We start from the raw sequence: 11,633 nt of genomic DNA, 5'->3' as shown, positions 1-11,633 counted from the left end.
CTCTACCTGGATGAAGGTCATCATGACATTTGGGACAGGCTTAGGTTCCAGTTTAGCAAAGATCTTAAGCGCATGTATAACTTTAAGCACAAGGGTGGTCCTGACACCTTCAACTTTTGGCTGTCTGTTATAAGCAGGCATTAAGGGAATACATCTTAGTAGCATTCAAAGAGGAATTCAGTAGAGAGTCCCAACTATCATACATCACCCCCAAAAGCAGTTACACCTGTGTGAACAAGCCAGGCTACCGTGGCATGTTTGTTGTGATTCCACAGGTGAGGGTGATGGAGCTAGTTAACAGACGAGCAAGACAAATCAATACAAATTAGTCAGATAGAAGCTATATTGTGTCCCATTTAACTTAGTATATGGCCCCAAAGGTAAAAATTCAAATGGGATCTCTCCTTTCCCCCATCCAATGTCCAGAGGTAACTCACTCTGAACTCTGGATTGGGAAGCGCTGCTTAACCTGGAAGTGCTCACACCTTTTGTGCTTCATTAACAGGCCATACACGGGTGTCATGTCCACCTTCTTTCCATCAGAGACGCTGAACTCCAGCTGCTGCAGCAGAGTAGTCAGGAAGAGGAAGACCTCCCATCTGGCAATGGTCTCACCAATGCACCTCCTCTTCCCCAGGCCAAAGATCAGCACCTTCTCACCATCTGCCTTGTTTACTTCAGTCCCTCCGGCATGGAGGAAGCGCTCTGGGTTAAACTTAGATGGTTCTTTCCAAAGCTTCCTAGAACAGCAAGAGCAAAGCTTCTGAAACTTCCGTTCTACCACTGCCTGGAGAGGGGATGCTGGAGAGCAGAGAATTCAGTTTGGATGGGTGTCAGGAACAGCTTCAAAACTGGACCTAGGACCAACTGCTATCCACACACCTTTCTCACTCAAGAATGCCTTTTCCATTTAAAATAGCACTCAGAAGGCATTGGGACAAGATAACCTCTGCCGTAAGGCCTTGATGTTATTGGTTGGCTTTTGCACTGAAGCCTGAGGGGTTAGATCCCTTATAAACATGTTCTTAATGCTCTCTGAAGTTATGGTTAATGTTCTCATTATCCACTAATGTCTAATCCTTTTCTGAATCCTGCTAAGCCCTTGACCTCACTAGCATCTTGTGGCAATGCTTTCAACAGGTCAAAGTTGTGTATTCCATAGATTATAAGGGCAGAAGGAACTGTCATGGTCATCTAGTCTGATGTCCTTTATAACAAAGGCCCTAGAACTTCCCTGAATTCATTCCTGTTTGAACTACAGCAGATCTTACAGACAAACATCCCATCTTGATTTATAAATTGCCAGTGATGGAGAATCTACCACAACCCTTGGGAAATTGTTCAAATGATTAATTACACTGACTGTTAAAATTTGCACCTGACTTCTAGTCTGAATGCATCTCCTTTCAGCTTCCAGCCATTGGATCTTGTTGTGCTTTTGTCTGATAGATTGGAGAGCCCTCTATTGCTAAATTTCTGCTCCCCAGATAGGTACTTGCAGGTTGTGATCAAGTCCTCTGATCAGTTTTAAATTCGCTGCTTTCTGATGCTATGGAATATCCCCTTCCTCCTTTATTATAAGAGGGTAAATAGAAGCACTCTGTACCAATCATTATTTTGTATGCTCTATCACGTCCCCTTCCTATTCAGTTGCCCACTCAACTAAGTAGCCCCAGTTTTCTCAGTCTCTCTCCATGCACACATCTTTCTAAACCTCTAACCTTTTCCCTTAGCTGTTTCTGGACCCTTTTCATCCCTTCTCTGTCCTTTTGGAGATGGGGTGACCAGACCTGGACATAGTATTCCAGGGGAGAGGGTGTCACTGATGTGCAGAAGAGCAGTATAATCATCCCAATGTTTTCTACATGGGGAAACTGACGGGAAATAATTGCCATTAGCTATACCAAAATCACTATAGGCCAATAGTTATTCCATTATACCAGTCAATTTCCACAAGCTTTCAGTGTTTTTCCCGATCTCATTCCCTATGCACCCTGCCATTCTAGTTGCCTTTTTCACCTCCTTTGCACACTGAGCAGAGGCTTCCGTTGAGCTGTCTGCAGTGACTCCCAGGTCTTTTCCCTGTCTCACAAGAGATTTCTTCCTGATCCTTTCATCAGCAAGGACTAGGGTGCAAATCAGGCGTACAGACCCAGCAGATCCAGGGAGAAGCTTGATGGGGACCAGGGCCATTTGCATGGAGTTTGTGGCCTCATCAGCCCACCCAGTGCTCGTTGGCAGCCCAATTCCAATGCTCCACACACTCCCCCCTCCCCTGCCTGGCCATCTCTGTGTCTTCCCACAGCAGAAATTCCCAGTCCTGTGGAGAATGGGGAAAGCACAGAAATACAGCCAGGGCCACCTCATCTAGGTTGGGTTTTTTTGATACAATGGGGCAGGGAACATTCCTTCTTGTGTGCTTGGAAAGTGGCTAGAACATCATGAATGACACCACAGAAACAGAGCATCATCCTGATCTGTTTGTCCAAGGGCCAACTGCCAACCAGTCATACTGAAGGTACATGGTAGTGACATGTTCTATGGGACTAAATGGGGACTGGTACACTGATCTGGATGGACTGCACACTATTACCCTAAGGGACTCTGCATATACTTACTCATCATGATTGACTTGCCATTGGTTGACAAACACACAGAAGTCCTTCGGGATATAGTAGCCATTCAGTACTGTGTCTCTTGTTGTGCTGAAGGAAGAGAGTGAGATTCTTAAGTTTAAAAAGCTGCCTCTGTGTTCTCATATCAATCAATTCCTGGGCCCAGTTAAATCAGGACTGGGCCCAGAGGAGATCATTTTCATAAGCATTATTGTACTTTCTAAGGGCTGGGATTTTCCTGTCTCACACTGTGAGGACCATCAATGGAGCGACAAGCTGAATAAAAGTACCACTCAATGTGTTATGCCCCTACATCTCCTCTGCATCCATAGCACTTACCAGTGAGGAATGGTGAAGGGCAGGAAGGAGGAATGTCTGAACATCTCTAAGATGAAAGCTTCTGTGTAAGGGAGGATGGGGCGGTCTGAGAGTCTGGGTCTCCTCTCTCTGCCAATGCTCTGATCTACAGGTTATAAAGAGGAGGAAAAGAACGGTTGGAATCCAGCCTTCTAGAGAGATGCATTTTAACTCTGTGACTGAAAACATACAATTACCTAATTCTTCCTGAATCTTCTTCTGAATGTCTGGATAAGTCACAAGATACATAAGGCTCCAGGACAAAGCTGTTGTCACAGTGTCAAAACCTAGACAGACAGAGAGGAAAGACAGATACTAACTAGATGAAAACAACTCAAGTGAAAAATACAAGCCCCAGACTTTAGAATGTCATCAGATTTTCCTTGCTTGCACACCAGTTTTTGTCCAATTCAGAAAACTGCGATAAGAAAGTTCCTAGTTAAGAGTTTTTACACTTGATCCACTCTGTGCCTAGTGATGCTGATTCGTCACTGTGCTATTTCAGTTTTATACCGGCGTAACCTCTATGAAATCAATGGGGTTTCCCCAGTGTAATTTAGTGATGAGTCAGGATCAGTACTGGTAAATAGAGATACATAACTGTCTTTTGGGAGATTCATTTTCTCTGAGCACTGTCTTTCTACAAACTCTTCCTCGAATAGTAGGAAGCCTCTTGGGGTCATTGCTTGTAAGTGTCAGGGCGAAAAAACTAATGTGATTTGTTTTCTGCTACTGAGAGCATCTGGATGGAGTGTTCTTATGGAGAGAATGTGGCAGAGCTCTGACCTTGCTCCCATGGGTCCTGCACTTCTAGGCAGTTTATGCTCGCCTCAGTGGCTCACTGTGACCCTCCACATAGCCCTTCTCTCTCTAAGGCCAGGGTCACAGTCTACTGAGCCCTTTTCATCATATCAGCAGGACCTTAATTAGAGTCAGGTGGTCACATTAACTTAATGGCCTCACCTGACTCTTTTCAGGTTAATTAGAGTCAAGAGTTCTAATTAGCCTGGAGCAGCCCCTGCTCTGGTCAGTCAGGGAACAGAAAACTGTTAATACAGTGACCAGTATATCTGCCTTCTGCTATTCTGCTGTACCCAACTGGCCTGGGTCTATCATATATCCCTCCTCTCTGCTCAACACCAAGGGTTGGGCAGCTTGGGATGCCAGACAGTGTACGCGTGATAAGCTATCAGCATTGCCATGGCGACTCCCTGCTCTGTGCTCTGTGCGGAACTGGAAAGTTAGAGGGATAAGAACCACCTGGTTACCCTTGTGTTCTTTTCCTTGTTCCGTTGCATCCATTGAAGAGGGGCATGGTCAGTCACAAGGATAAATCTGCACCCCAGCAGGTAGTAACGCAACTTTTCCATGGCCCATTTTACGGCGAGGCACTCTCTCTCTACTACTGCATATTTTTGTTCCCTCGGAAGGAGTTTCCTACTGAGGTAGAGAACTGGGTGTTCCTCCTCCCCAACCTTCTGCAACAGGACGGCCCCTAACCCTACCTCGGATGCATCTGTCTGTAGGATGAAGACCTTGTTGAAATCTGGGGCTATCAATACGGGATTACTGCAGAGGGTAGTCCGTAGGTCCGTGAATGCCCTCTCTGCTGCATCGGACCATTGGACTGGATCAGGACCACGGGCCTTCACTAAGTCCGTTAGGGGACTAGCCCTTGTAGCAAAATGAGGGATGAAACCCCAGTAATACCCCACCACCCTTAGGAATGTTCGGACCTGCTTCTTATGACTCGGCCGAGGCCAATTTTGGATGACCTCTAACTTATTCAGTTGGGGTTTTACCAGACCTTTTCCTACCACATAGCCAAGATATTTGGCCTCCGTGAACCCTATAGCACACTTAACAGGGTTTGCTGTAAGGCCATCTCGCCGGAAGGTATCAAGGACCACACCCACTTTTTCCAAGTGGGTCTCCCAGCCTGGGGTATGAATCACCACGTCATCCAAGTAGGCCGCAGCATAACTGGTATGGGGGCGTAATAACTTGTCCATGAGGCGCTGAAAGGTAGCTGGAGCCCCATGTAGTCCAAAAGGAAGGACCATATATTGGAAGAGATCCTCTGGTGTAGAAAAGACTGTCTTTTCCTTTGCATCTTTGGCTAGGGGAATCTGCCAGTACCCCTTTGTCAAGTCTAAGGTTGTCAAGTACCGGGCATTCCCCAGACAGTCCACTAGTTCGTCTATGCCGGGTATAGGGTAGGCCTCAAACTGGGATATCTTGTTTAGTGGACAGAAGTGGTTGCAGAACGTTGTGGTGTCATCAGGTTTGGGCACCAACACTACTGGGGCTGGACCACTGACTGTGGGATTCTTCGATGACCCCCATCTCCAGCATTTTCCTGACTTCCGCTTTTATTTCCTCACTTTTGGCTGCTGGCTCCCAGTAGGGACTCATAGTTACTCTGCCCCCAGGATATGTGGTGATATGTCCCGGTTGTGCGACCTGGCTTTGTCAAGAATACATCTTGAAATTGGGCAATCATCTCAGTTACCTCTTTCTTCCGGTCTGTCGTTAGATCAGGAGACACTCTCACCTGTTCAGGATTTTTGTTCCCTGGGTGCAGCTCTTCTTGAATCACTGTGCATGCCTCTCGTGCATGCCATGGTTTCAGAAGGTTGACATGATATATCTGCTCTACTTTTCGATGTCCTGGTTGTCACACCTTGTAATTTACTTTCCCTATGGGTTCAACTATTTCGTAGGGCCCTTGCCACTGGACCAACAGCTTACTTTCAGCCGTGGGTACCAGTACCATTACTCGGTCACCAGTTTGAAACTGATGAAGCTTGGCTTGACGGTTGTAGTAGGTTCTCTGGGCCTCTTGGGCCTTCTCTAGGTGCTCCCTCACTATGGGAGTGACCCAGGCTATCCGGTCCCTCATCCGTAGTACATGTTCTATTACGTTCTTCCTCTCACTGGGTTTCTCCTCCCAGATTTCTTTGGCTATGTCCAGGATGCCTTGTGAGTTGCGTCCATACAACAGTTCAAAGGGGGAGAATCCAGTGGAAGCTTGGGGGACCTCACGGATGGCGAACATGAGGTACGGTAGTAGGTTGTCCCAATCTTTCCCATCCTTGCTTACCATCTTTCTTATCATGGCCTTGAGGGTTCGGTTAAATCTTTCCATCAGACCATCGGTTTGTGGATGGTAAACTGAGGTCCGCAGGGTCTGGACATGGAGCAGGGAACACAAGTCCTTCATCAACTTGGACACGAATGGTGTTCCCTGGTCTGTGAGGATTTCTTTTGGTAGCCCTACCCGGGCAAAGATTGCCACTAATTCTTTGGCAATGCTCTTGGAAGCTGTGTTTCATAAGGGGACAGCTTCTGGGTACCTGGTTGCATAGTCTAAGATGACAAGCACATACTGATGGCCTTGGGTTGTTCTCTCTAGCGGCTCCAAAAGATCCATGGTGATCCACTCGAATGGAACTTCGATGATTGGCAGGGGTACCAGAGGAACTCTTAGATGTGGATCAGGGCTGTGCAGTTGACATTCGGGGCAAGGGGCACAGTACCACCGGATGTCTTCATGTACCCACAGCCAGAAGAACTGCATAAGATTCGTGCCTGGGTTCTCTCCACTCCCAAGTATCCTCCAAAAAGGTGATTGTGAGCGAGGCTTAATATTGCCTTCTGGTGTTTCCGGGGGACTAGGAGCTGGTGTACCTCTTGCTCCTGCATTTGCATGACCCAATATAGGAGATTCCTCTTGATCATAAAATAAGGCCCTGGACCCTGGGCCTTTCCCTCTATGGTACCCTATCTATCTCAGCCACTTCCTTCCTGGCGTTCTCGTACCTTGAGTCTTCTACCTGGTCCCGTCCAAAAGTCTCTCTCTCTGGGCTTAACAGCGCGAACTCTGAGGGATTTGTCTCTGCCCTCTCGGCTGGCTCCGTGAGGTTGGGGTTGGAAGTGGTCTCTGACCCCTCCTCTGTCTCTGGACCCTCCCCTTCAGTTGCCCGCGTACGTCTACCTACACAAGCGACCCTCTGTTCTTGTATCAGGATTCGGGTACCCAAGGCCTTGGCCGCCCTTCTTTCTCCTTTGGTCTTCCTGACTTTCCCTGAGACAGAGAATAGCTCCTGGGACATTTCCACGAAAAATGAGAGGTGACATTCTGCCGCGGAAGCCTCCTGAAGTTCAGGGAGCTCCTCTCCCTCTAATTCCTCCGGTGGGAGCAAGTTTCCAAACCCAGGGAAATCTCTACCTATGAGCATGGGGTATGGGAGGTTTGGGACTACCCCTGCTTTCACCCCGGTGACATTTCCCTGAATTTCAAATTTTTCTGGTGTGATGGGGTAGTAGCTAACAGTCCCATGGACACAGGTTACTCCCGTAAGCTTGGCCTGCATTAACTGGCTGCACTTCACTAATTTACCCAAATTTAGAGTGATAGCACTCCCCGAGTCTACGAGTGCCATGGTTTCTACCCCATTCAACTTTACCTGCCTTCTATATTTATGTGGGGTGACTGCGACCCCTACAATATTGAGTAGGCTGCATGAGTCTGCCCTGTTCCCCAGGTTACACTGCATTGGCTCTATGACATTGGGGCATTGGACAGCTATATGCCCCAACTCCCCACACCCATAATGCCTATAATTGCTTCTAGTCACTCCCCAATCACGTGGGTTAGGGGGTTTAGTCCCAGGGTTCCCCCCACTCAGGCCTTCCCCTTCCTCGTGGGTTCCCAACTGGTTTTTGACCTCTCTCTTCTTCCACCTAGGACTTCCTGGGGGTTTGGCCACCCAATCTTCCATGGTCGGGGTCGAGTGTTTGCTTCGTGAGGGGCCTTCCTTGGATAGTTGGGTTAATTCCTTGGCTGTTATCCATTTTTCCACCAATGTGATCATTTCGTCGTAGGTGGATGGATCGTTCTGGCAGACCCATTTGCAGAGATCTGGCGGTAGTCCCCGCATGTAATGGTCCATGACCAAAGTCTCTAAAATGTCCTCCGGGCTGCATGCCTCAGGCCGTAACCACTTCCGAGCGAGGTGTATGAGGTCGAAAAGTTGGGACCTTGGAGGTTTGTTCTCCCTGTATTTCCACTCCTGGAAGCTCTGGGCTCGTACCGCTGCTGTCACCCCGAATCGTGCTAGGATCTCCTCCCTCAGCAGGGAATAGTCAGTAGCATCCTTAGCGGGCGGATCAAAGTAGGTCTTCTGGGCCTCTCTGCACAAGAAAGGGGTGAGAATGCTGGCCCACTGCTCCAGGGGCCACGCCTCATGCTGTGCAGTCCTTTCAAATGAGAGGAGATATGCCTCTATATCATCTGCCATCATCTTTGGCAGACAACCAGTGGCCCTCAGGGTTCACGTCTCATTGGACCCCCGGGCCTGGGTTGTGAGGCTCTTCAGCTGGTCCACAACCTCACGTAGGAGGGCTCGATCTTGGGTCGCCTGGCTCATTAATAATTGGTTGGTTTCCTGTTGTAACCTCACGGACTTCTGTTGCGTCATCGCCCGAGCCCAGTGTGATGGAGTAGGGGCTGTGTGTGTGGGGAACGGGAAGGAGTAGGGACTGTCGGTGTGGGGAACGGGAAAGCAGGGGATGTCTGTAGGTGGCGGACAGGTAGTCAGGGTGTAATCCGAACCCGGCAGGGGGGAGGGGGGAGCACCTGGGCGGAGGAGAAGGGAACAAAGGAGTCGGCCGGCGGGAGAAAAGGCAGGACAGTTTGGGTTTGGGCCGTGGGGAGGAATTCAGGGGATCCTAGCTGGGATCCAAGCACCCTGAACCCCCAGAAGGACTCAGTGGAGGGGTCCTGACTGTGCCTGCAAGCTCTGCTGTAACCTGTGTTCCTGTTGTCCAATAAACCTTCTGTTTTACTGGCTGGATAAAAGTCACTGTGGGTCCCAGGAAGAGGGGTGCAGGGCCGGACTCCGTGACACCCAAGTTGCCTCCTGCTGGGCCGCTGTGGCTTGCACCAGCACTCTCATCACCTCCTCCATGGTAGTACAAACAAAAACACCCACAACCAAAAACCCCAGTGCACTTTTTTTTTTTTTTTTTTTAGTAAAAACCTCTTTGTTCCGCCATGCTGTGAACAATCATGATCCCACTCTGACACCGGTTGTGGCAAAGCTCTGACCTTGCTCCCGGGGGTCCTGCGCTTCTAGGCGGTTTAAGCTAGCCTCGGTGGCTCACTGTGACCCTCCACATAGCCCTTCTCTCTCTAGGGCCAGGGTCACAGTCTACTGAGCCCTTTTCATCATATCAGCAGGACCTTAATTAGAGTCAGGTGGTCACATTAACTTAATGGCCTCACCTGACTCTTTTCAGGTTAATTAGAGTCAAGTGTTCTCATTAGCCTGGAGCAGCCCCTGCTCTGGTCAGTCAGGGAACAGAAAACTGTTAATTCAGTGGCCAGTATATCTGCCTTCTGCTATTCTGCTGTACCCAACTGGCCTGGGTCTATCACAGGAACAAAAAAGGGCTAATATTTATCAGAGTTAATTGGAATGCAAAAATAGAAAGTGGTTTCAGATTTGAAAGTCTGAATTGGAATGTTCTTACCGGCTCCAAAGAGGTCATTGACCAGGTTGACAATTTTTTCCTTCGGGAGCTGAATGTTGGCATTGGCTTCCACTTTATTCTCCTGACTTTGCTCAATCAAGGAGTCCATGATGTCTCGAATGTTGTCCTGAAAGAGGAAAGTCCAGAAGAAGATGGCATGAAATTCCAGACCAAAGGGCAGGTAAACTGAGAGGTAACAAAGAGCAATCTACTATGGAAGAGACGTTGTGCTGGAAAGTTCTGTATCCCCATGTCACAGAAGTGCAAGTAAATTCCAGTCATGACAGGAATAGGAGGTCAGGAAAATATTTTCTTCTCCTACAGTCAGTAGGTAACATTTCACCGAGCCATAAACATAAGGAGATGAGAATATACAGCTTGAAAGTGCAAGATGTCAGAATGATCCTCTTCTTGGAAAATACAAGACAAACATGCTAAACAAATTAACTCTCAATATGTGCCTAGGGAGAGAAACTTATTGGTATAGAAACTAGGGTAATTTGTGTCCTAAGAGGGTCCTACAATAGATAAGATGAAGATTCATTTGTAAAATTCATAGAGGTAATAAAGTGCTATTTTGGCTAGACAGGTTGGCAAAAAAGCAGCATAACCTTTCACCCTGCACCTTTCCAGACTTTTATTTAGATAGATGCTGGAACGAATAGGCTAGTGTGTCAGTGCACCAAGCTCATCTCAGGTGTGAGCGAATTCCAACCCCCCAGGCTCTTACCTTCTCAAAGCTCTCGTAGTGCTCTTTGACAACGTCCTGCAGGAGCTTGAGGAACCTTTTGTTGAATTCCATAAATTTCTTCATGGTGCTGTTGGGGAGATACTGGAGCACTGGGATGAAATCCGCTGCATTGCCAGAGGCAGCCACATCCCCAAATTCATCCATCACATTCACTATGCTGAGCAGCTCCTGGTCATCATGGTCGTAACGCTTGCCAAAGCACATGGCATAGATGACATTGGCCACAGAGACCACCATGTACCGATAGTGGTCAAACCTCTTCTTCTCCTCCATCAGTTGCAGAAACTTTTTTACTAGGTAGTCAGCTTCTTTGGAGACATGCTCCTCGAGGAGGCAGGTGGATGAAGAGTTGGGGCTGAGTGAGAGAGAGAAGGTCTTCAGGGCATTCTGGGCCAACTTCCTGCGAGCTTTCCACACCTCCCCTGAATCAGTGCTGAAGGTCAAGCTCTGGCCATCTGCAACATTGCGAAAGCTGTAGAGATTAGGGCGCCCCATGAAGTCCTCCCCTTGCTTCACCAGGGCTTGTTTGATGGTGTCCAACCCACTCAGCACCAGCACAGGTCTGGTGCCGATCTGTATCTGCATCACATCTCCGTAGGTCTGGCTCATCTGAGTCAAGGTCAAGTGTGGATTGCTCCCCAGCTCCAGCACGTTGCCTATCAAGGGGTAACCCCTTGGTCCTGGGAGCTTCTTCAGCCCCTTGGGGATCTGCTTCCGAAAGGATCTGATGACGATTAATGTCAGATAGAAGACAGCAGAGGCAATAAGGATCTCAATAACTGAGATAATGCCCTGGCTTCCCACCAGTGACATTAAAGCCTTCATCTTCAAGGGCCTAAGAAGCCTGAGAAAATTAAACAAAGGGAGGGTGTTGGGTGTCTCACTTCCTCAGGTTGCTATGGAAATGCTAGCCTTATGCCTCAAGTGGGCCAGACTCCACACAGGGCCATGACACACTCAGGCATCCTTGCATTAGAACTTTGAGGGATCCCTTCTTCATAAATCCTTCCCATAGGCTGGCTATTAACAGAGATACAGCCCTTTGACCCTAGAGCCTCTTACCTGCTGGGACATTTTTTCTACACTAGTTCTAGTTCCAAAAGCACAGGACAGGAGTCAGGAGATCTGGGTCCAAATCTTGGTTCTGCCACAAACTTCCTGTGGAACCTAGCGCAAGTCACTTCATCCCATTGTGACTCTGCTTCCCATTGGCAAAATGGGAATAATCATACTTATTACCTCAGTGTGTTGTGCAGCTAAATTTATTAATGAAATGTTTGTGATGCTCTTGGGGATTTTCAGGTAGAAAGAGCTCAAGAACTGCAAGGACTTGACATGCCAATTACCGTTTCACTTTCTTCTTTGTGGAGTTG

General features: G+C 48.1%; 1 protein-coding gene across 1 annotated transcript; it reads right to left on the bottom strand.

Annotated features, from left to right (window-relative positions):
• Nucleotides 1-433: 433 nt before the first annotated feature.
• Nucleotides 434-11,085, bottom strand: LOC116836271 (cytochrome P450 1A5-like). Its single transcript, XM_032799800.1, has 6 exons — nt 10,240-11,085; nt 9,510-9,636; nt 3,170-3,259; nt 2,955-3,078; nt 2,619-2,705; nt 434-740 (listed from the first exon to the last, which is right to left on the bottom strand). Exons 1-6 carry the CDS (start codon nt 11,083-11,085, stop codon nt 434-436), a joined length of 1,581 nt encoding a protein of 526 aa, XP_032655691.1.
• Nucleotides 11,086-11,633: the final 548 nt, after the last annotated feature.

The sequence above is a fragment of the Chelonoidis abingdonii genome, chromosome 9 (assembly GCF_003597395.2).
Source record: "Chelonoidis abingdonii isolate Lonesome George chromosome 9, CheloAbing_2.0, whole genome shotgun sequence".
NCBI lineage: Eukaryota > Metazoa > Chordata > Testudines > Testudinidae > Chelonoidis > Chelonoidis abingdonii.
The sequence above is the reverse complement of the archived record's forward strand: the minus strand, read 5'-3'. Positions and strand labels throughout refer to the sequence as shown.

What these genes read in the sequence shown, in the direction of transcription:
- LOC116836271 (XM_032799800.1), bottom strand. Translation starts at nt 11,085, where the DNA reads ATGAAGGCTTTAATGTCACTGGTGGGAAGCCAGGGCATTATCTCAGTT. An exon ending in ACTACGAGAGCTTTGAGAAG is followed by an intron (nt 9,637 to 10,239) that starts GTAAGAGCCTGG and finishes TTCCTCTTTCAG; the next exon opens with GACAACATTCGAGACATCAT. An exon ending in TGGCAAGTCAATCATGATGA is followed by an intron (nt 741 to 2,618) that starts GTAAGTATATGC and finishes TTGCTGTTCTAG; the next exon opens with GAAGCTTTGGAAAGAACCAT.